The following is a 21,324-nucleotide window of genomic DNA, read 5'->3' as shown; positions in this document are numbered from 1 at the left end:
GGAGCCATGGGGATGATTGGAGGAGGGGATTATCTGCTGGTCAACCACTTTACCTTCTACCGCTTTGCGGCTCAGATAAGCCGACGACGATGAAGGCGCGCGGTTTTGGTTTCGATTCATTTACATAACAATTTTCGCCGAATAATATTTCAAAGCTCGTTCTCGCTTCAGGATTATTCCAAAAACCCAATGGATTTCAACGAGGTTTTTCTCCCATTCTGCTATCTCAGTTTTGCCCCAAAGCCCCTAATTAAAGGGTTAATTAATGAAGGGTCATTAATCCCCCTAGTAGTTACATATATATACTCTCTTCGAGAGGATGTCCGCCTGCACGTATAACTCAACTGTAAAAACTATGCTTTCTTCACAGGTTTTCATTTTTAATTTAGTTAGCTATGAAAAAAAAAAAAAAAACTGCATATCTCTACCCAGCGATGTGCCTGCACTGTGATTAGTCCATATTGTATCGTATAGGTATAGGTATCGGGGATTTCATATCTTTCGAAGTATCTCCTCCTCCAAGGTAGGGGGGGGGGCTCGATACGAACACCCTCCCACTTTTACCCCCCCGCTCCCCACCCCGCTCCCCACCCCGCTATTCCTGGGTCCGCCAACACATACATTTTATTGCCAGCTGGCTATTGCGCACACCGCAAGATAAGGGATGCAAATCTAGACTGATTTGAACGTTCACAGTGTGATTACATGTAGGCTGTTATGACCAATGAGGCCCTGTAACCAGATTGGAAGTATTTTGATACACTCATACTTTGAAAGCCATTCAAAGTGTAGACAGACGCAGGAACTGAAAGAACTTTTGCGATCGTCGCACTGGTACCCCCTCCCATATATTATTTTCTCCTCGGATTTGCACGATTTGCGTGGGTCGGCCCGTGGCAGGTAGGGGGGGCTCGAGCCCCCCCCCCCCCCCCGTGGCTACGCCACTGAAGTGCACAAAATGAAAACGTGCTCGACCATAAAGCAAATGTGACCGCACACACGCTCAGTAACGTGCTTCTTATTGACCACATCTCAATGCGACTCTTCGTCGATCGTCTTCCTCTTGACGCGGACGTTCCATATTTGCAGTCTTCCCCGATCGTTCCGGGAGGTCAGCAGCGATGGCTGCGGGCATTTCCAGCCGTTCCGTCGGCTTCTGTTTTTCCTGGAACAACTGGAGGCGTGTTTTTCTTTTACTCTCCTCAGTCTCACTAGGAAGAGGCACTTACCTCGCATCATTTCCGGCAAGCGCGTATTCAGCCAAGTGACTTTGATACGCGCGTCCGCGTTCCGAGCAATTTTCTCCTTAGCTATATTGCGCAGCAGATGATGTCTGTGCGCGCGCTATGCAGGGTGTCCAAGTTACGTCCCGAGCAATTTTCTCCTTAGCTATATTGCGCAGCAGAAGATGTCTCTGCGCGCACTATACAGGGTGTCCCAGTTAACGTCCCGAGCAATTTTCTCAGTGGCTATAGTAACGTCAAGTAAGTACTATAGTAACGTCCAGTTAACGTCCCGAGCAATTTTCTCCTTAGCTATATTGCGCAGCAGATGATGTCTGTGCGCGCGCTATGCAGGGTGTCCCAGTTAACGTCCCGAGCAATTTTCTCAGTAGCTATAGTAACGTCCAGTTAACGTCCCGAGCAATTTTCTCCTTAGCTATATTGCGCAGCAGAAGATGTCTCTGCGCGCACTATACAGGGTCTCCCAGTTAACGTCCCGAGCAATTTTCTCAGTAGCTATAGTAACGTCAAGTAAGTACTATAGTAACGTCCAGTTAACGTCCCGAGCAATTTTCTCCGTAGCTATATTGCGCAGCAGAAGATGTCTCTGCGCGCACTATACAGGGTGTCCCAGTTAACGTCCCGAGCAATTTTCTCAGTAGCTATAGTAACGTCAAGTAAGTACTATAGTAACGTCCAGTTAACGTCCCGAGCAATTTTCTCAGTAGCTATAGTAACGTCAAGTAAGTACTATAGTAACGTCCAGTTAACGTCCCGAGCAATTTTCTCCTTAGCTATATTGCGCAGCAGAATATGTCTCTGCGCGCACTATACAGGGTGTCCCAGTTAACGTCCTGAGCAATTTTCTCAGTAGCTATAGTAACGTCCAGTAAGTACTATAGTAACGTCCAGTTAACGTCCCGAGCAATTTTCTCCGTAGCTATATTGCGCAGCAGCAGATGTCTCTGCGCGCACTATACAGGGTGTCCCCAGTTAACGTCCCGAGCAATTTTCTCCTTGGCTATATTGCGCAGCAGAAGATATTCTCGGCGCGCACTATACAGGGTGTCGCGATTTTTAAAAAGATGGGGCTCAACCAAACCAACTAAATGATGTTACCAGTGTCGTAGCAGTCAGTTTTTTTCATCGTGCCTAATTGATTAATTTCGTACGAATAATTCGTTAACTTTCAAAATATTGGTTTGAGAGCCAAGGGGTCAACGCTCTACAATTTTCCCGATTCCCATTTCCACCCGAGGAACAGGAAGCACCTAATAAATATGACCGGTGTTCACATTACGCACATGGAAATGAAACTTCGATATTTGCATACTGCGAGTCTGCAACCATAGGTGGGGAAATTACTTTTATTTTGTAATGCGTTACATTACTTTTTGTGTTTAGTAATGCCCCTAGTAGCACATATTGTGGCCTCGATGTTGCAGCAATGTTGCGAATGTTGTCCAATGTGGGGCAACGTTTACCAACATTTCACAACGTTCCTGCAACATTATCAAAAGTGGACCAACATTACTCGCATTCAACAATGTTCAAGCAACATATCGTTTGGGGAACGTTGCGGCCGGACGTTCCTGGAGCATTGTCAGAACTCAGAAGTGAACCAACGTTACTTGACGTTCACCAGTGTTCATGCAACATCGCAGAGCAACGTTGGAGGAACATTGTCGCTCTACGTTTCATGAACGCTGTGTATTGACTTTGACTCTTGCATATGCAAGGACTAACTTCAAAGATATGCATCCTGATCACCGTTGCAAGCCTTTGTACGCCCTGCTACACTTAATGAGCACGCCCCAACACTTTGAATTTTAGTATATGCTCCATCGTATTCGCAAATAGAGGCTACTGGTTGATGACAGTACCTCTATATCCAAACGGGATACCCAAGCGGCCTCCCCTAGCCCCATCCCAGTAAGTTCAGCGGAGGTTTGTGTAACTCAAGTCGGCTGCCAGTCGCGTACAAGTGCTTGCAGTCAGCATGCATCGGTGTTCCGACGCATAAAAATTAAAATAAAGAAAAAAAGGAAATCGCACAAAAATACCTCCGCCACCCTCTTGCCAATATATGCTACCTAAATGTCGTCACAATGTTGCCTTTTATGAAATGTTGCAGTTGTCATGTTGCAGCAATGTTGTAAGAACATTTTCTAGCAACTCTACTAGAATGTGGCCGTTACTAATGCCATTACTTTCATCAATGAAGTAATGTCATTACTCTGGCGTTGCACCCTCCCAGACATAGGCGGAGAGTTTTTAATCTGCCGGAGGGGACCGGGGCACCCCCCCCCCCCCTTTTTTTTTTCATACACAGAGGTCGGGCAGGGTGTCTGGGATTCCGTGCTGTAACGTTGTGAGGCAAAGTTTTACAAGATTTTCATGATCACTCGCATGAAACACGCGATTCTTAGGATATCCCTCGAAACGTCCATATTGAGAGTCAGCTGGGTGGACTTCACGGACGACGCATATGGCCCCCTTGGGAACGTTCCGGGCCTGCCATGTTCGTACGTAATACCTGTCGACTCCATCCGAAACCAAAAGCTGATTTTAATTGCCACCGACAGGTGTAGGGTCGTTGTTGCTTTTTATTGCTTTTCCCACATCCCTACTGCTTTTTTAAACGTTAGGTGGTGGTGGTTGTTGGGAGGGGGCAGAGCCGGGGGGGGGGGGGGGGGTAATGGCAGGATCGGCTCGCCGTTGTTGGCCGTTGGTGGTGGTTAGGTGGTGGTGGTGGTGGTGATAGGGCTTGCCGTTGTCGGCCTCACGTATGTGGGCAACGTCACGACTGACGCCCTGGGGGAAAGTGCGTCCTGGGCCGACTTCTAAGGGAACTGTGCCGTTGGTGGTGGTTAAGTTTATTCCAAGACCTCAAGTACGCCAATAACGTGCACGCGAAAATTGCGCATTTCACTTCGATCACATCATGTGCTAGTTTTCTTTCTCTTTTCCCCCCAGGAAAACAAAAAAAAATTGTTCTTCCACATCCTTCACGTGTGATCCGAGACAAATCCTTCTTTCTTTTCACAGAATCAGCGGCAACACATATCTCTGCACTTACCTCCGCGTCGCCCCCCATGTTACCAATCCAAAACCAGAACCCAAGAAAAGGACATAACGCCGCGCCGTATACAGCTACTGCCATCTCTGTTTCGGCATGTACCTCAGTTTCGGAGTCTGAACTGAACCGTACAGATGGCATGCTGGTCGTTGTGCGCTGCAGAAAAACAAGTCAACAACTCGTCAACTTCACCAAAAAACAAGATGAATACTTTGTTAAGCATGTGTTGTAGTGAGCCGAGATGTCTCTCAGTCTGAGCCAATGGGCTTTAGAACGGAAAGGTAGTTTGCAAGGAGAGCGAACAGCGAGAGGACTTCACCGAAGGATTCGTCTGCTGTCACGGCCTCACAAGTGTGTTTGAGCGAAGGAATGGCGTTTCCAGCTGAGTTATTCTCGCTGCTGGAGTCTGCTGACAGTCATGATGGGGATGATATCAAGCTGCTGGTCAACGACTACCTTGCCAGCAGTGAGTAATGTACCGGATCATAACCGGTTGGACACCGATGAAGCTTGCACTGGGGTACACACATTCCGGCTTGCCCCTACGTGGTTATTGTGGTTTACTTAACGAGTACCGCGTTACACACATAATTAATCTTCACACGTAACTGGACGGACACTGTCCACGCTCTAAACACCGTACCGGGCATGGAATAAATGGAGGACAGTGTCACCCCAAATCACAATTGCTTCACAACTGCTTCTGTACCTCCTAAATGTGATGACCAAGACCGCAAAATACGAATGCTGTTATAGTATGATTTCTAGGGGGGCACAACTAACAAACACGTTCACACTAATCCAGCGCACTGTCACTCAGCATATCAAGGTTTCACAGTACCTTACCAGCTGTTAAACTTACAGCGTGCTAGCCAATTGCAGGGCATTCCTTTGATTCTGCCTGCTATGTGTATAGGAGCACTTCTAACGAAGATGAGGCATACTGCAACCACAAGTCAGTTAGTTCTTTCCAAAGTAGTGCAAGCTGATTCAAGGATATTGTTTCCTTTTTGTCTTTGCTTCTTTTCGTTTTGTTTTTCTTGTACTGTGCTTTACTTGTCTTAGAAATTCTTATGGAGGAGAACCACTTGCCAAATTGTATTGTGCCTTCTACTGTTTTTGAAGAGCGCGGCCTTTCCCTGAAGACTGCTGTAGAGTTTTTGCCACTATTTATGCCATTTTGACTGTCTGTGTTCTCTCCTACAGAAGCATTGTGAAGCGTTATTAACACAGTGATTTATCTAGACACCCCTACACCCCCATAACACCTACCCATACATTTGACAACCCCCCTCTCTTTCTTTCCTGTGCATCCCCCACAGGGGGGCCTTTGTTATTTCAGCATTATACACATGTCGGCAATGATTCATGAAGCCATTACGATGTAACTGTAATAGTAATGTAATAATGATGACCCCCTACTGTACTTGCGATTCTGGATAGACCACTGTACGAACAACATTATCGATAAATAAATATGAAACAGTCTTTTTGTTAATCTCGACTGAAAGCAGAAGTTAAAGGTTAGGAGCCGCTGATATTTTGAACAGGGTCTGTTCTTCTCTCATGTCCAGTACGAGAACACTTCGTGTTCGAAGCATCGGCAGTTTCTTACCTGAGGCTTCTGCTTCGATCCATGCTTACGGAATCTCTGGATTTCCTTCTTTTATTCATTTTGTTTGACAAAATTGGACCATTGCAAAGCACATAAACATTGCAGTATTCTTAGAAACAGCTGTCAAACAGCTGTCGGCTGTTTCGTTGGGCAAAATATATAATGCATCACATAAAAGGGACGGTCGCATCCGTTCGAGTTCATTTCGAAGCTATAGTGTCATTTTCTTCCTCCTGGACCACTGAACACGGTATCGAAAATCCCACACGAAATAGTGGCGTAGTTTGACTGTTATCATCAAACAAATCATCATCATCATCACATGCCAAGAGCAGATGCTGGATGTTGAGAGTATGCCGGAATCCCCTCTCTGGAAAAATGAGAAAACGTCCCTCCCTTCCAGACTCAATCAGGGCGCGACCTTGAGAAAAGGAATGCTGTGGACGTCTGATAGAGTTACGGGGCGTCTGGATGGCGCAGTTCCTCCGCTCACTCCTCCACTTTGGGAGTAACGGCACGCCGTCGGAGCTTCTGCGGCCGCAGAAGCAACGCTGACCTTTAATATTCGTGTATTTAAAGGGGCACTAAAATGCAACAACAACTTGCTCTTCAATGTTTCAATTAGTACAATTCAAACAAAATTAGTTCACACAATGCTACCGTTTAGAGGAAAAACGCAATGAAAACAGAGCCGTCTTTGGCGGCTACGAATGGGATCCCCAAGAGTCAAAGATTGGCGGCATTCAATGAGACAGCAGGAGAAGCGTGCGCATACCTAACGTGGGCGTGTGAATTTGGAATGGGTCCGATCTTAGTGTTCTGTATATGCGCAGCATGATGCGCACTGCTGCATTTTTCAATACCGACTCACTGAATTGTAGTCCACAACAGTTCTCGCGAATGTTCGACAGACAACATTTATCTTTATGTCCTGGTACTGGTACTGGTACTGCTACATGGCGTGGCACGCGCATGCACGCGCAGCACGGACTAAAAACACCGATGCATGAGCTGAAGCGTCGTTCACTGCTTAGCTCCGAAGCGAGAAAGAGTCCGGTAAAATTTTTTTTGTAGCTTCGTAATGGAATCAAAGTTTTGAATTACGATAACAAGTAGGAAATGAACAAAGCGTGTAACGTAATTTGAAGTGAACTTGTTTTTGCATTTTAGTACCCCTTTAATATTTAGATTGTCGGCCCATGCCGAACATCGTGGTATCGGTTTCATAGATGGGTTTCCGGATGCGACCGTCACTTTAAACTTTCTTCTTTTAACAATACACGACGAGTTCTAGTAGCGTGAAGTTCCACTACACCTGTACTTCATAAATATTTGCATATTTTACAGGTAAGGACACGGGCCTGCTTGGAGCCCTTGTCGATTGCTTCTTGCAGACACGGTCACAACACTGTTTAGAGATACTTGTGGGACTACGAGAGCCGTACGGCAAGGTAAACTAGGCTCTAGAAACTTCTTTCTTATAGTTCACCAAAATGCAAAATTACGTCGTCTCACCTTGTGACATCTGTTCTAGCTGCTATTCGACAAACTGGCGGACACGCTGAAGGGCAGGAGTCGCCTTCAGACACTCAAGCTAATTACTCACATAGTCCACAAGCAGCCACCGTGGCTCCACCACATTACAAACCACAAAATTTTAAATCATGTACTATTAATAATTAAGGTAAGTATGGAAGCGTGTACGACTAGTGTGCCTTTCATGTGCAGGATAAGTATGTGCATTAAGAGTCACAATGCGAATTCAACTGGTCGATTTGGTGCAAGCACCCAAATCGGGGACAAAGCCGCAAAATCCAGCACGCAGGGACCAAATCCGAATCCACCCCCGAAAAGCAAACACGCTCCATCCAAGAGCCTGACGGATGTGGGTAAACAGTCGGCAACCGTCCGGCAAGCTCTGCGAGTCTGCCCAACGCTTGGCGATTGCTCGGCGATGAACGTGCGGAAGTTAGGACAATGCTTCTTTGCAGTTCTGGCCGAATCGGAGTTTGCTAGGCGAGGCAAGAGGGGAGCACTCGGTCGTGGAGCGAGTCGATTTGGAATGACGCGTGAGACACGCTCTCTCCGCCGCAGAGCGGAAGAAGCCGCTCCAAATCGACCAATTGAATAGTCCACTTATTTTACCCATAAGTAAACCTTGCTATAATTGCCGTGCTGAAATACTGCAATACATTTGTGCCTTGTGTGAACTGTTTGCTCTCATGGAGAAACAGGAAGTCACAACTGGGAAAGGTATGAAAGATGCTGATGGCAGCATAAGGAACATACATTCCCACACTCACGAATGGGACTAAACATTAAATATCATACCTGAACAAATTGCACACACATTCTTCATGTCATTATGAGGTTCACAGTTCTGGATGGCTGCACATCTCACAGAAAAAGACCATATGCGGTGCAATTATTTTGATGGCTCACAGGCTGCATGTGTGATCTTCTCGCAAAAAGCCTAGGCCTCACGTGACCTAGGCCAACGCCACCTAGATACAGCAGGCCTGCTTATTGCCTCCTCTCCCTCCTTCGCTACGTAGACATATAAAGTCAGAATTCGTCTGCTACTGCGAATCGCCGTTCTGCGAATTCGAAAACTCGCAAATGATTGCAGCTAACTTGGAACCTGTAGACCCGAATCTGCAGACAAAACGTACAACATGCTTTCCAGAAAATCAGTTTTGAGAAAGATATGGAACCGTTCTGCGCTTTACTTCCAAGTTTCCCATTCAGTACGCGGGGATGATCAGTCACTACTCGCAGACGACGGTGGTTCCTCTTCACGGCCACAACCGCTGAAAGCACGTTCGTGATTGGCTAGCGCCTTTGAAAACACGGTCCTGATTGGCTGACTCTTAGTTGTTACGTCACGTCGACGAGTAAGCGGGCTTTCTCTGTGTAGGTGGTGTTGCCTAGGCCTTGAATGCCTTGTCTCTGGGTTCTTAGTCCAACGAAGCGCTTTGGTTGGCCCTCTAGGGTGATCAAGAGGTAACGCACGTCTTGCTTGCCAATGTGATCATCATCAGCCTGATGCCAATGCTTCCAGTCCAGTATGGCTCGTCAGCACTGCCAGACACCTTTGAGGCATTTTCCTCGCTGGCTGCACTCGCCACAAGAAAACCTAGTACGGCACTGAGAGTTATAGTCTTCTTATTTGTATTTTCAGTCTGTTTACATCCAACGTGACTGTGAGATGTGCACGTTTTTCAGGTCATATATGTGAAACACACATGGCTCATCTGAACCTAGGACTTCAGGCTCTCTTTGAAAAGTTGTATGGGATGTACCCTTGCAATTTCCTTGCCTATCTGAGAGGCTTCTATGGAAGTCAGGACCATAGTAGGGATAACTTTGTTGTTTACACCAAGACAATCAGGGTAGGCACATTTAGTGATGTAACAGTTTCAGTTTATAACAGCTCAAACCCTTCCGAGTGATCTTCGTAGCATGCCAAACTTTCCGCTGTACTGGTGCCCTAAAATGTCAAAAGCTGGTGGTGATGAGGTCTGGAAAACAAGAAGAAAAAATAAGTAAACAAAAACGAAACTTGTACGAAACTGTTTGAGAGAGATAGTATAAACGTATTGTTATTCGCGATGTATTAAATGTCGAGAATCACGCCGAGTATTTGATTTCGCGATTCCAGGGCTGTTTCCTTTCCTGGGACAAACGTCAAGCTGTGTTCGCGAGTAGAATTTTTTGCGATTTTTTAGCGGTCGCAAAATTCGCGAAAAATTAATACATCACAAATAAAAAATACGTTTACAGTACTCAACGAGTTGTCCACTCAGTGCACACCGGATGCACTAATGCTTGAGTGAAAAACTCTGTTGAGTATTTCTCTCAAACAGTTTTCATGCAAGCGGGTCCTTTAACAGGTATACATGTACAAACAGATAGGAACTTGAAGACCTGGGCATCTACTAACCTCCGTGTGCAATTGGACTTTTACCACAATGGGTTATTTAGACAGTTAATTTCAGTTTTGCCTATGGCATGGAAGACTGCCCTCTGCCCTTACAGCTTCTGACCACCACCTTGAGAACAATTTTGTCCATTAGAACCAGCTATACCAGCAAACTGCCTTATTGATCCTTGTAGTTTCGTGTTCTGGCATTTCTCCATAAAATTTGACTGTTTTACTGTTATTGTGCTGAAATGTTCCCTGTAGGCATTTGTAGCTTAGTGGCACAAACATACTAAACTACTTTGCGACTACTTTGGGGCTGTATCAATCAGAATTTCGTTTCTATGCAACGTTGAAAGTATGTCTTTCTTTTGTAGGGGTGGGGAATTTAGAACAGCACTTGGAGACGACAGAGTGATCGAATATTGTGCAAATACTCTTTTTGTACGCAATAAGATAAGCATATTTATATGTCTTCCTCTGGTACCCTCAGCCATTGCTACAGAGGACACGTCTTCATCCACTCCTAGTCACAGCGTCCAAGGAGGCCGAGCTTGGACCGTCCAGGTTAGAGCATCACTCTTTCAAGCAGACTTACCAGACGAATGTCGGCACACTTCCCCCTGAAGTCGGCCCAGGACGCACCCCCCCCCCCTGTCCCCCACTCCTTCCCGCTGTCCTCTCTCCATCTGTCCACATCTGTACGCCGCTCATAGCCACAGTTGCTTCGCGGTGCTAACACGGAATCAAAAAAAAGAAAAAAACTCTTTCAAGCACAGTACGCCAACCTTCGACGTATGAACGGCAGAAATTTCTCGAAAATTGTTCGTAAATTAAATTTTTTTAAGTGGGCACTAAAGTACAAAAATGTCTCCTTACCAAATGGAAGATGTTACCTTGACAAAGGAACATGATTCATCCGTTATGTTGTTCGTGATTGAAGCCCTCCTTCCTTCTTTCCTTGCTGTCTTTATTGCTGTCAATGTAATGACATCTTTCGTTCTGCGAGAATTTGTGTGTGTGTGTGTGTGCGTGTGCGTGCGCGTGTGCGTGTGTGTGCGCGCGTATGTATGTATGTAGCTCTATGTAATAAAAGGGTATGGAACCGAAACTATATAAAGGCCGCATTTTCGAAAATACATGTAACGTCTTGCTCAGGTATATGCTAATAGCGTAAAGCTCTGTTCCGCCAACGCCGACTAACATTTGAACCAAGATGAACGGTCCCTTAACTTGAATTTTACGCTTAACTCTGCTTCACTAAAGGGAGTTATTGTCACCGAAACTTTCATCACGTCACCAACATCTGTAAAAAGGAATTGAGTGTTAACTCCAACTTTCAGCATTTACCTCCATTTACATCTACCCTCTTATATCCCCTTTACATGTCCACTCATACCTCTGCCTTGGTGAGGCTTCACCATCTCATACACGGACACATACACGCACATACATACAGCGTTTTCCATTTTGACACTCCTAATGCCAACGCATTAAAACAAGGGATAAACACAAGAGAAATGTCTCATCCTGCAAGATGCCATTAGAGTTCATAAGCTCACATTTGATTGTACCCATGTCGTCAGAAGACAACAGTGCTTTTTCTTTTTCTTGCAGGTGGAAGAAAATGAGGACGTATGACATCTTAGCAGAATGTGCAAAGCACACGCTTGATACTCCAGAAACCGTTTCTGACTCTGATCTAGTGCCTTCACGTGCAACATCTTACGAGGCCAGAAACAGTCCCGGGCCCCTGCCGGCGATTTCCAGATTGTCTTTAGGTAGCTGAGCTGTTTTGCGAGTTATATTGTAAAGAGGGCCATCTTCATGCACCTTTTAGACCCTAACATGGGTGAAGTTGAGAAAGGCTGAGGCTGGACCTACCAGGATTTTTTTATTTCAGAAGCAGTAACCCCTGTACCTGGGGCATTGGTTGATGTCTCCAGCACAGCAGTCAGCAACTGGAGCCCTGCTGAATCGTGTGGATTGGAAAGATCGAACTCTGCCACAGCACGTATTCTCAAAGGTTCTACTCGAGGTAGTCTTCCAGTGGTTTCATGTAGGAAACTTACAATATAAGAGGAAGCTGATCAGAGTGGTTACACTTTTTTTTTTCCCCACAGAAATATCATTTGAACACGCTGACAGTAGCCCACCCTTAGACCTTGCCGTCGAAGCCACGCCGGACGATGTCCATGCTGAGGTCATTATGGTTCATCTAACGTACTTCTGGTATATTTGAGGGAATATTGCTGAGTCAGCAGAGACATTTTTTTGTGGCCAAAAAATGTTGTGGCGCTAAACCAAATAAGTACAAGCGGCTAATTGTGATGCAGGCTGTTGGCAGTTCTGCAATTGCGTCAAAGGAAGTCAGCAGCAAAGAAGTCATGGATGGGAGTTCATCCAGCCAAGGTAAAGAGGTGCTAAAAGGAGGCCTCCAAGGTAAACATCGATTACACACACGTGCCATGTGTGTAATCTCTGCAGAATAGGCCAGGTTCATTCAAAAGTGAAGTGCGCCTTGGAATCTGGATTTTCATGCCACAGTGCTGTGTTGCAAGGCCCATATTTTTCTTCAATGTACTTGCAGAGAGGACTGAGCCCATTGAAACTCCGTTCTGTTCGACCACGCACACTTTGACTGTGGAGCCGCACAACTCTGTATCTGAGCTACCAGAGTATGAGGAAGAGTGTCAGCAACAGAGAGAACAGTTTAGCATGGCCAAGATGGTGCAGGACATGAGCCGGCTACGCTACTTCAGTCAGTGTCTGATGAGTCACCCCGCACAATCCAAGGCGCTGGGCCGCAGCAGCTCTTGCCCCGGCTTGGTAGAGCCTATTGAACTTAGCAGCCAATTGCCATCTATGCTGGAGGTATGAGGTGCTCTTGTTTGAGGTACCATGAGTGGGTATTTTTGCAGTGGGTATCTAGTGTGGGTCTTGTAAGAGCTCCCCAGTGGTTTACCCAGAATATCATCCACGGGGGGGGGGGGGGGGGGGGGGTGCAGGCTATTCCCCTGTGTTTTTTATGCCCTTTTGCAAAATATTGCATAATCTCACCAAATTTTAGGGGGGTGTCTCACAGAATTTTTTTTTGAGGGGGGGGGGGGGGGGGTCTGGATAAATCACTGGAGCTCCCGGAGCACGCCTTTATTGGGAATGCTAATACTGGAGCGACGGTTTGGCTCCGTCCAGGACGGGCTAAAGATGAGGCCGACGACTCTGCGGTGCTTGCTGCTTGAAATAAAGTATTGGCTCGCTTTCCTGCAGGAAGGCAGTTCAGCCGCTTCTTGCCTTACCAAAAAGGCTATAAACGGCGACAGCGTCAAGGCCGATTGTGGAGAATCGGCAGCAGGAAAGAGTCGGCATGCCGTGAAACAAGCTCCGGACGACGCCTATGGGACACTACTCGCGCTTTCTGTAGGACCGCCGTTACTACAACAAGCCGAGGTGTCATCCGAAGGGGGTCCTCAGTTATCTTCGCGAACGCTCACTCTGGCCGAAATGTCGCCGAGGGAGTTACTTGAACAGCACCTCCAAGTGATGAGCGAAAACTACCTTCGCTCAGCAAGTCCCGTAGAGGCTCCTAAAGATCAGTTAGGTAAGGGTGCTCCTCTTGTGTTTCTTTTGTGTTCGACAATGATATATCTTTCTACCAGGTCATGAGGTGTTGGAGGAACTAAATAAACTGAAAGGAGAAGTGTGCCTACTGTACATAGAGCTCCTGTACGAAAGGCATAGGAGAGATGTTCACATTGAGCGCAGCCGCAGACTTCTGGCCAAAGCCAAGAAAATGCAAGCCCTTGAGGAACAGACGTTGGCTTACGTGAGCACGGCAGCACTTACTGTGTAGGGGCCTGCAATAATCGTATATCTTGCTTGCAGAAAGACCAGCTCCTCTTCCAAGAAAAAGAAATTCAGGAACTTAACCATAATTTGGACGAATTAAAGGGCACAATGGATGGTCAGAATTCTGCTCTGGAGAAATGTCTGGAAGAATATAAAAAGGAGATTGGGTATGCTGCGTGATATTGCTGTCCTATGTCACACACTATTTAATCTCTTGAGAGACCAGCATTTGGACACTTAATTTGCTCACGTCCGGATGTATCTGTCTGCTAAAGAAAAGTGCACATTTGTTGGCTTTGGCTGGCATTGAAAATATTGTTCTGTGGACTCATGTACGTATATGCTATGCAAGTAGGTCAGCCTTTTGCACAGCCCCTCAGCTTTTCCCTTTCCCCTCGTGCACGTAGAACGGTCTCATTGGATTGCTCTCAAATACGGTGTGTCAGCAACTGCATGTGAAGACCACGTTGCTTCATCTTTTTTACCATAGTGTTGTGGCCCGTCTGTGAATGCCCCCTTATTCCTGCTTTCTGAGTGGACAGACGCTTTGTCACCTGCTTTCTCCAACATTTTCTTTCTCTCATGTGTACTGTTGTAGCATATTGACTAAGCAGTCGACCACAGACAAATTTCTTTTAAATACCTCACCATATGAGACTGTTGGTAACAGGCCTTTCGCTGATGTCGTATTTGTTTCATTTTCTTCTACATAGAGGAAGGCTTAAAAAATGTACTTTGCACGTGCCGCTACACATTTAGCAAGCCATAACCAAATTAAGGATTGCTTCCATTGGTGGGCACCAAGAAAAAATAAAAAATAAATAAATAACTTTGTCTTGCAGCATGTATTTGAATAAATTTCTGGTAATTCAGACTTCTGATATTCAAACAAAGCTTTGATTCCATGGAGTTTGAGTTGACGAATCTCCTGTAGATGTACTGTAACAGGAACGTTTAAAAGTTCCTCTATTAAGCTATGTGATCTGATAAAGTGGCATTCACTTATGACAGTCTGTGGTTTTCATTCTCTTGAAATGAAAGAATGCACCTCCGATCTGGACAGGTATAACTGCCCTACACTTTTTGCATTCGATCCCATCAATTTCGCTAGTAGTATTGTTTTGATTCTGCCCTTGGATTTGCTGTTCTCAACCCCAAGGAACACCATTAAATGTTCTTTACCTAATATTGACTTTGCACTGCTTCTCATAGGAACCTGAAAGTACAGAATGCCTGCTTGAAATCTGAAATAGTAGAGATGACGTCTGTGAATGCAAGACTGCGAGCAGACCTTGAGAAGGCGAAACTAGTATGCACATATTTCTTTTCTTTTAGAACGCTAGTGTGACCAAACTTCCAATTAGTGCCGTGCGAATATCCGAATTTTTCTAATACCGAAGCAATACTTCTATGTTCGATTCGAATTCTGAACCGAATACGAATTTCGGTATTCGAATTGCGAATCGAATCGAACGCCTCTTGCATACCAAATATATTCAAATAATGCCACGCAAAAAGCCACACAGAAGAGACAATTAATCTACAGTGAAACCAGCTCACTTCCTTAAGTTAAGTCGAGGTGACGCAGCACTCTGTTTTGTCTTGGAATGCGCCACCTTCTGAATGCATACCGCCGGAGATTTGGTGCTTGTATACCGCTGCAAATAGACGAGTTCAGAAAATCCCAGTGCTCTTTGCGCACGCATTGCATCCTGGGTGCTTGCTGCACAGGAGAACGAAGAATAATCCTTCACATTTCGCTTATGCTGACCTTGACACGTTGTGAACAATGGACCAGTAGGGGAGAAATCGGAACAGTTTGTAGGCCACCCGCTTCTTTCGTATTAGTAAATTCCCACGGTTCAAAGTGCCGCTAAGCACTCTGGGATTTTCTGAACTCGTCTATTGAAATATATCTGTTCTCTGCTTACGTTCCATGTACTTTTGCACTTTATTTCCACTTTGCCTATATGTGCAAATAGTTCGATTTTGGAACTACTCGCTTCATATTCACTCTGGTTCTACAGTTATTCGCTTCGTATTGGAATATCCACATCGACTATTAGCTTTGTATTCGATTGGGTTTTCAAACCACTATTTGCAAGGGTCTACTTGTAATGGCAGTCAAAAAGTGGAAAATCCAGCAATATTGATTATAGGGACTGACAGTATTGCAAAAATTTCTTAGCTATCTCTGACCAGCAGCGGCAGAGCTAATAGAGTTCTGATGCTGAACTGGCTGCCACTTCTCTCACATTTCAAATATTATGCACATTGCCATGCATATATTGTGCTGGTCCTACACACTTGACATAGTGCAATCTGATTAAAAGCTTAGATGTCAAAGGCTTCGGAACAATATCTGTGTGAGAGGCATGTATCGTGGTCTGACGAAAAATGCAGTGACAGGAACATAGGCACTTCAGAAGGAAATCAAGTTTCTGCAACTTCATGTCATTATATCTTCCAGTGGCTGTATTTTTATGAAAACCTGATTTTTCCTCCCACCAGCAAGCCATTAATATCCCAGGGACATCCCTACAGGGTCGCGAGTGTCCTGAATACTTGGACATCCATAGGATATCTATGGGATGTTGCACAATGACATTTGTGTTTTGGGCTTACTCCAGCAAACAACAGATGCCCCTGGTACATTGGCGAGATATCCATTCCGGATGTCCGAATATCCCATAGAAAGCAGCCTGAAGATCCCAGGGATATCCATGGGATATCCAGGAGAGATTTGTTGGACATTATAGAGCCTGAATTAAAAGCACAGTATTTGATAGGAAGGGATGTCAAGAATGTTGGGTATACTTTGAGTCGATGCAGATACATGGGAATTGCGAAAACAACATGTGTGTTACACCACAATATCCTTAACGAACATGTGTGTAACAGTTTGTATCTCAGTATATGTTCCATCCAGCTCACAAATAGAGGTTACTGTGGGTTTTCACAAGTGGTCCAAGTGAGGTGGCTGAAGTTCAGCACTTATACTTGCTGGTCATACAGTGTTTGGTAAATAGTAGCAATAGTAGAAATTTGCTTGCAAAGGCAGAAGTTTGGTCTCGCTGATGTGGCTTGCTCGGACATCAGGCCTATGTAGGGTTCTGCCCGCAGAGGAAAATTACTTTGTACGAGTGACTTTGTTTGTCAGTATCACTGTGACATTTCTTACTAGTCACACTGTTCCACTTGCATGTTTCTGTGGAACAACAGCTACTACTACTTTATTTGAATGGTGATGAATCGAGTGATACTCTACCTAGTAATGTATGGATTAGGTATGAGCTAAACTAACTGCTTCAAAACATGCTGAGAAGCACTCAGTGTGGTACGCAGCTGGAGTGTGTTTTTGTCGCAGCTCCCATACATGTTGGCATATTGTCACATCTCGAACAGGACGTGGAGAATGGAACTGCCCTTCTGCTCGAGACCAGTTTGGAACTGCAAACAGCACAGGGCCATGTTGATGTGAGTCGAGCGTACCAGCACAAAGTGGAAGCCCTAGAGAAGGAGCTGATCACATTAGGAGAAATTTATGAGCGTCTGGAAGCAAGGTCAAGTGCGCACGCACCTCAAAGAAAGGCTGACCAAGAACTGAAGCTTGTCTCTGATGCTGCTCATAAGGAGATTGCTTGTAAGTTTCGGTGCAGGTGCTTTGTGTGGAACTGCCTGCAACTGCTTGCTTGAACTGCTGCAAAAATTGTTAGTGATGTTGATGTTTGTGAAAAAAATAAAAAGTAATTAAAATTATAAAAAAATTGTCTTGCAGCCGTGAAGCATTTGCTTGATAACAAAACTTGCCAGCTGGAGGCCAGCATGAGCCGAATAAAGCAGCTGGAGGAATTGCTTGCAAAGAAGGTATGTGCAGTATCCAAACCTGTAAATTAATTAATTACGAGTAGCCTAGTTACTGTAATTACTGTAATTGGTTACTTCTGAGATTGTTTTCCTTTCCCCATTTCTGTATTACTTTCGATGTTCAATTAAGCATCCATTACGAGTAGCCTAGTTACTGTAATTACTGTAATTGGTTACTTCTGAGATTGTTTTCCTTTCCCCATTTCTGTATTACTTTCGATGTTCAATTAAGCATCCAATTACTTTTATATTATATCTGATATTATTTTGATATTGTCTTGTGAAGTTGACATTTGGATATTACTTTCAATATCGATAGGTTCGATATACCAAGATTAATTGCAGTTCTAACTGAGTTATTCTTGTAAGTGATATGCCACTGATATTGCTTTTGGAATTCCATGCGATTTGGGATTCAACTTAATTTCGAATCTTAAATGATTTTCACAATGTCCATGACTTTCATTAACTCACGAAAAGGAAGATTGTTGTGACTGCAATGCAAGTATGCAACAATATGTGAGCCTAGGGGGCTTGTTCGGACAGTAGGAGATGCACTTTCATGTATTACACAGTTGAAGTGTCGCCACCTTAAGTCTAACCTGAATAGTATATGGAAGACATCACCAAGGCAAACACAACACAATGCTCATCAAGGAAAAAGAGTAAAGTTATTAATCAAAATTATGTATTGAAATGAATGTAACTATAAATGTAATTGACTTCCACATGGTAGTCAATTCGTTTTAGAAGTACCTGCAAGTAAGTTACAGTTATGACTTTGTAATTGTAAGTGTAATTTGCCTGATTACCTTTATGAGCACGTAGTTGTCGTTATTCAGTTATGCTTCTAAAGAGTAATTTTTACAGGTCTAATAGTAATTAAAATATTGTTGGGCTCAAGCAAAATTTGAAGTTCACTGTGTCATGCATAAGCTTGCTCAGTTTTCTGCTTCTCTGTCCAGAACCTTGTGATCACAGAGCTCAAGCAAATGATTGAGAAAATCAACTTGTGCCACAAAGAAGAGATGGAGGTGAGAACCTGCAGAGAAAAGGATTTGCACACCAACCTTTTTCTATTGGAATTGATACAATATCGGTGGTTTGTAAAACTATACTGATAGTTTGGAAGTGTGTTTTATTTCTTCTTATTTCAATATGTACATGAACTGTTGATAGGGACTGCTAGGCAAGCCTGAGATGCAGTCCCGCCCCCAAAAAATTCATTTTTACATGGAACACATAAAACAACATAGTGGGTTATCAGTGGGAAGCAAAGTGGATAGCTTTGACTCAAACAGCTTCAGTACCCTTAATCTAAAACAAAGAATGATACTACCAAAGCATTGAAAAAATGTGTCTAAGGAGTAAGCAGTTTTTAAATACATTGTCCTTAAAATAATATTTTAGAAAATTGACTGCAGCTTTGGCCATTGTACCAAATGCGTTCAAACTAGGTAGCTGTACATGGCCACTGTTGGAGGTAAATTTTTGGTAAAGCTCTCCTTGAAATACAATTAAATTTTTATTGAAAGGTCTTAATGTTTTGTGAAATCATTTAAGCCTTTTTTCTTTCTGTTGTTAGTGCGGTGGCTACACACTGTCTTTTTTTATTAATTGTCGGAAATATGCTAATTCACTTGACTCACTTGCTAAGCTCTCTAAGCTTGTTGATTCTTTGAATGTTGCATTAATTTTCATCTGCATTACTGATGTTATTGGACACGGCAAATGCCAGTATTTGCTCTTCCGAAATTTGTTGCTTGCACAGAATGAACAGCCACAGCTTACCACCTGTTTCTAGCATGCACATATACGCCATTGACCTTAAGCATAACTGTAGTAGATACAGATGAATAGATTCGATTTTGTGTCTTGTTCATTCTTAATACTGTACAGTGGTGGTATTGGCTGCCTGAATCGACTACCGAGACATTGCTGACACATTGTGTTGACCTAACTTTGAAGAAGTGTTTGTGTGATGTAGAAGCAACATGCCATAGTTGATGCATGATTTTGAAGCACGCACCTTTCGTGCAACACTATATCTGACATGTTCTGATAACACACATTTTGCTGTGTTTTCCATACAGACTTCTGACTTTGGTAATATGACCTCGATTGTGACTTAAACTGTCAATCTAACGTAGTACCAATGTCGACAGCTGCCTAGGTCAGGGAAAAAGTTGAGTAGAGAAAAGGAAGATGATGTTGATGTTGACAAAAAATAATAATAAGTTACAATTGCCCTCAGTGCAGATGGCAGTATAACGCTTCTGCATCACAATGCATGTACAGAGAGCTAAATGATACAGCTAATCTTATATTCCCTTGCCCTTGCAAAACTAAAAACAAAAAGTTCATTTTTGCAGAGTGCAAGTACACTTCACAAATTTCCTTGTGTAGTTTCTGTGTTACTGCTTTTAAAAACTCATAACTGAGCTTCTGAACATTTTTAATGCAGAGTAAAGAGATGCGAATTACTGCGCTGACCAACACCTGTCAGAAAATGTCGCTTTGCATCTTGGAACTGCAGCACTCAGCTGAACAGAAAAAGGATTCCTCATCCGACGGTGGGCAAAAAAAACGATTGCGTGTTGGACTTGCAACAAATTATGATCTGAACATTTCCTTTCAGCCTCAGGCGCCTGCGACGAGTTTTGTGCCAACATGGATATTGATGGCAGCAGCCCAACTGTGGACCCAGGAGGTGTCCTCGGTTCCTACAGTTCGAATGCTGACCTCACTCCTGTGTCAGACATGCTCAAGGATGCTGAAGCCGCTGCTGCACGATCAGCGGAAAGGAAGAGCTCAGAAAATGGGGAAGATGGCACAACCGTAGATATGCAAAGTGATACGAGTGCTGCGGATGCAGTGCTGAATCAAAGCTTTGAACATTCGGGAGAACAGGTCATCATAGGGGATTTTGACCAAGTGTGACTCTGCTGAATTGTTTCACTCCTGAGGAGTAGGAGATGCCACGACCTGAAACCTCTAGTGATGTACACAATTACTTCTGTTGAGTTTTGCAGACACATATAAATAGTGCTGAAAGGTAATAATAAAGCTCTATCGAAGCAATTTGTATGCAGGCCCTATACTGACGGCCCACCATCTGACTGAAGATCACAAGATCCAGGTTCAATTTCTGGCGTCAGCGCCTCTTTTCCCTGTTTTCCCTGAGTTGTTTGAATCCATTAATTTCTGGGCGTTCAAGACTTACTTGTCTGTGTCGTCCCTAATTGTGGCCTCGGCCGATTCACTTTGTCTACTGATGCACTGTTTGACATACACGTCCCAATACTTTGTTTATGGATGAAGCACATCTCATGCTTAGTGAGTCGTGCTCTTCTTGTAGTGATTTTCCTGGTAGACGTGTTCCAGTTCACATGCAGATGCATACACACAGATACATGCGTGGTATAAGCACACACATTGTATGCAACACTGTTTGGGGAACACTGCATGCTGTGGCGGATCCAGAGTGGGGGGGAAACGACACTTTATACATTGGGTTTCCCTCTCTCCCCTCCCCCACTATGCACTCCGACAATGATCCGATTTCGAAACTATGGTGTCATTTTATGTAAAACAGTGGCGTAGTTTGACCGTTGTCCGATGGAAACATGACAAGAGCATACGCAGGATGCTGAGAGTACGCAGGAAATCCATCTGTGGAAAAATGAGGAAACGTCATCCCCTAGGAACCAATGGGGGCACGACCTTGAGAAAAGGAATGCCGCGGGAGTCGGGGCATCTGGACGCAGCC

At 44.4% G+C, this 21,324-nt stretch overlaps 1 protein-coding gene across 3 annotated transcripts; it reads left to right on the top strand.

Moving 5' to 3' along the window:
• Positions 1 to 4,286: 4,286 nt before the first annotated feature.
• LOC135368421 (hamartin-like) lies at positions 4,287 to 20,636 on the top strand. 3 transcript variants are annotated; one of them, XM_064601660.1, is made up of 20 exons: positions 4,287 to 4,768; positions 7,265 to 7,368; positions 7,452 to 7,601; positions 8,909 to 9,056; positions 9,143 to 9,309; positions 10,333 to 10,406; positions 11,457 to 11,620; positions 11,746 to 11,877; positions 11,963 to 12,042; positions 12,176 to 12,281; positions 12,430 to 12,713; positions 13,110 to 13,440; positions 13,499 to 13,665; positions 13,725 to 13,855; positions 14,901 to 14,997; positions 17,094 to 17,331; positions 17,467 to 17,555; positions 18,521 to 18,589; positions 20,020 to 20,128; positions 20,194 to 20,636. In XM_064601660.1, the coding sequence occupies exons 1-20, from the start codon at positions 4,672 to 4,674 to the stop codon at positions 20,493 to 20,495; spliced, it is 3,039 nt and encodes a 1,012-aa protein (XP_064457730.1). In that variant the 5' UTR covers positions 4,287 to 4,671; the 3' UTR covers positions 20,496 to 20,636. The 3 variants fall into 3 exon arrangements, with proteins under 3 accessions (XP_064457730.1, XP_064457731.1, XP_064457729.1); XM_064601661.1 differs by having other exon boundaries at positions 11,743 to 11,877; positions 12,176 to 12,251; XM_064601659.1 differs by having other exon boundaries at positions 4,289 to 4,768; positions 11,743 to 11,877.
• Positions 20,637 to 21,324: the final 688 nt, after the last annotated feature.

The sequence above is a fragment of the Ornithodoros turicata genome, chromosome 9, assembly GCF_037126465.1.
Source record: "Ornithodoros turicata isolate Travis chromosome 9, ASM3712646v1, whole genome shotgun sequence".
In the NCBI taxonomy this organism is placed as follows: Eukaryota; Metazoa; Arthropoda; class Arachnida; order Ixodida; family Argasidae; genus Ornithodoros; species Ornithodoros turicata.
Note: the sequence above shows the minus strand (reverse complement) of the source record. Positions and strands in the feature narration are given on the sequence as shown.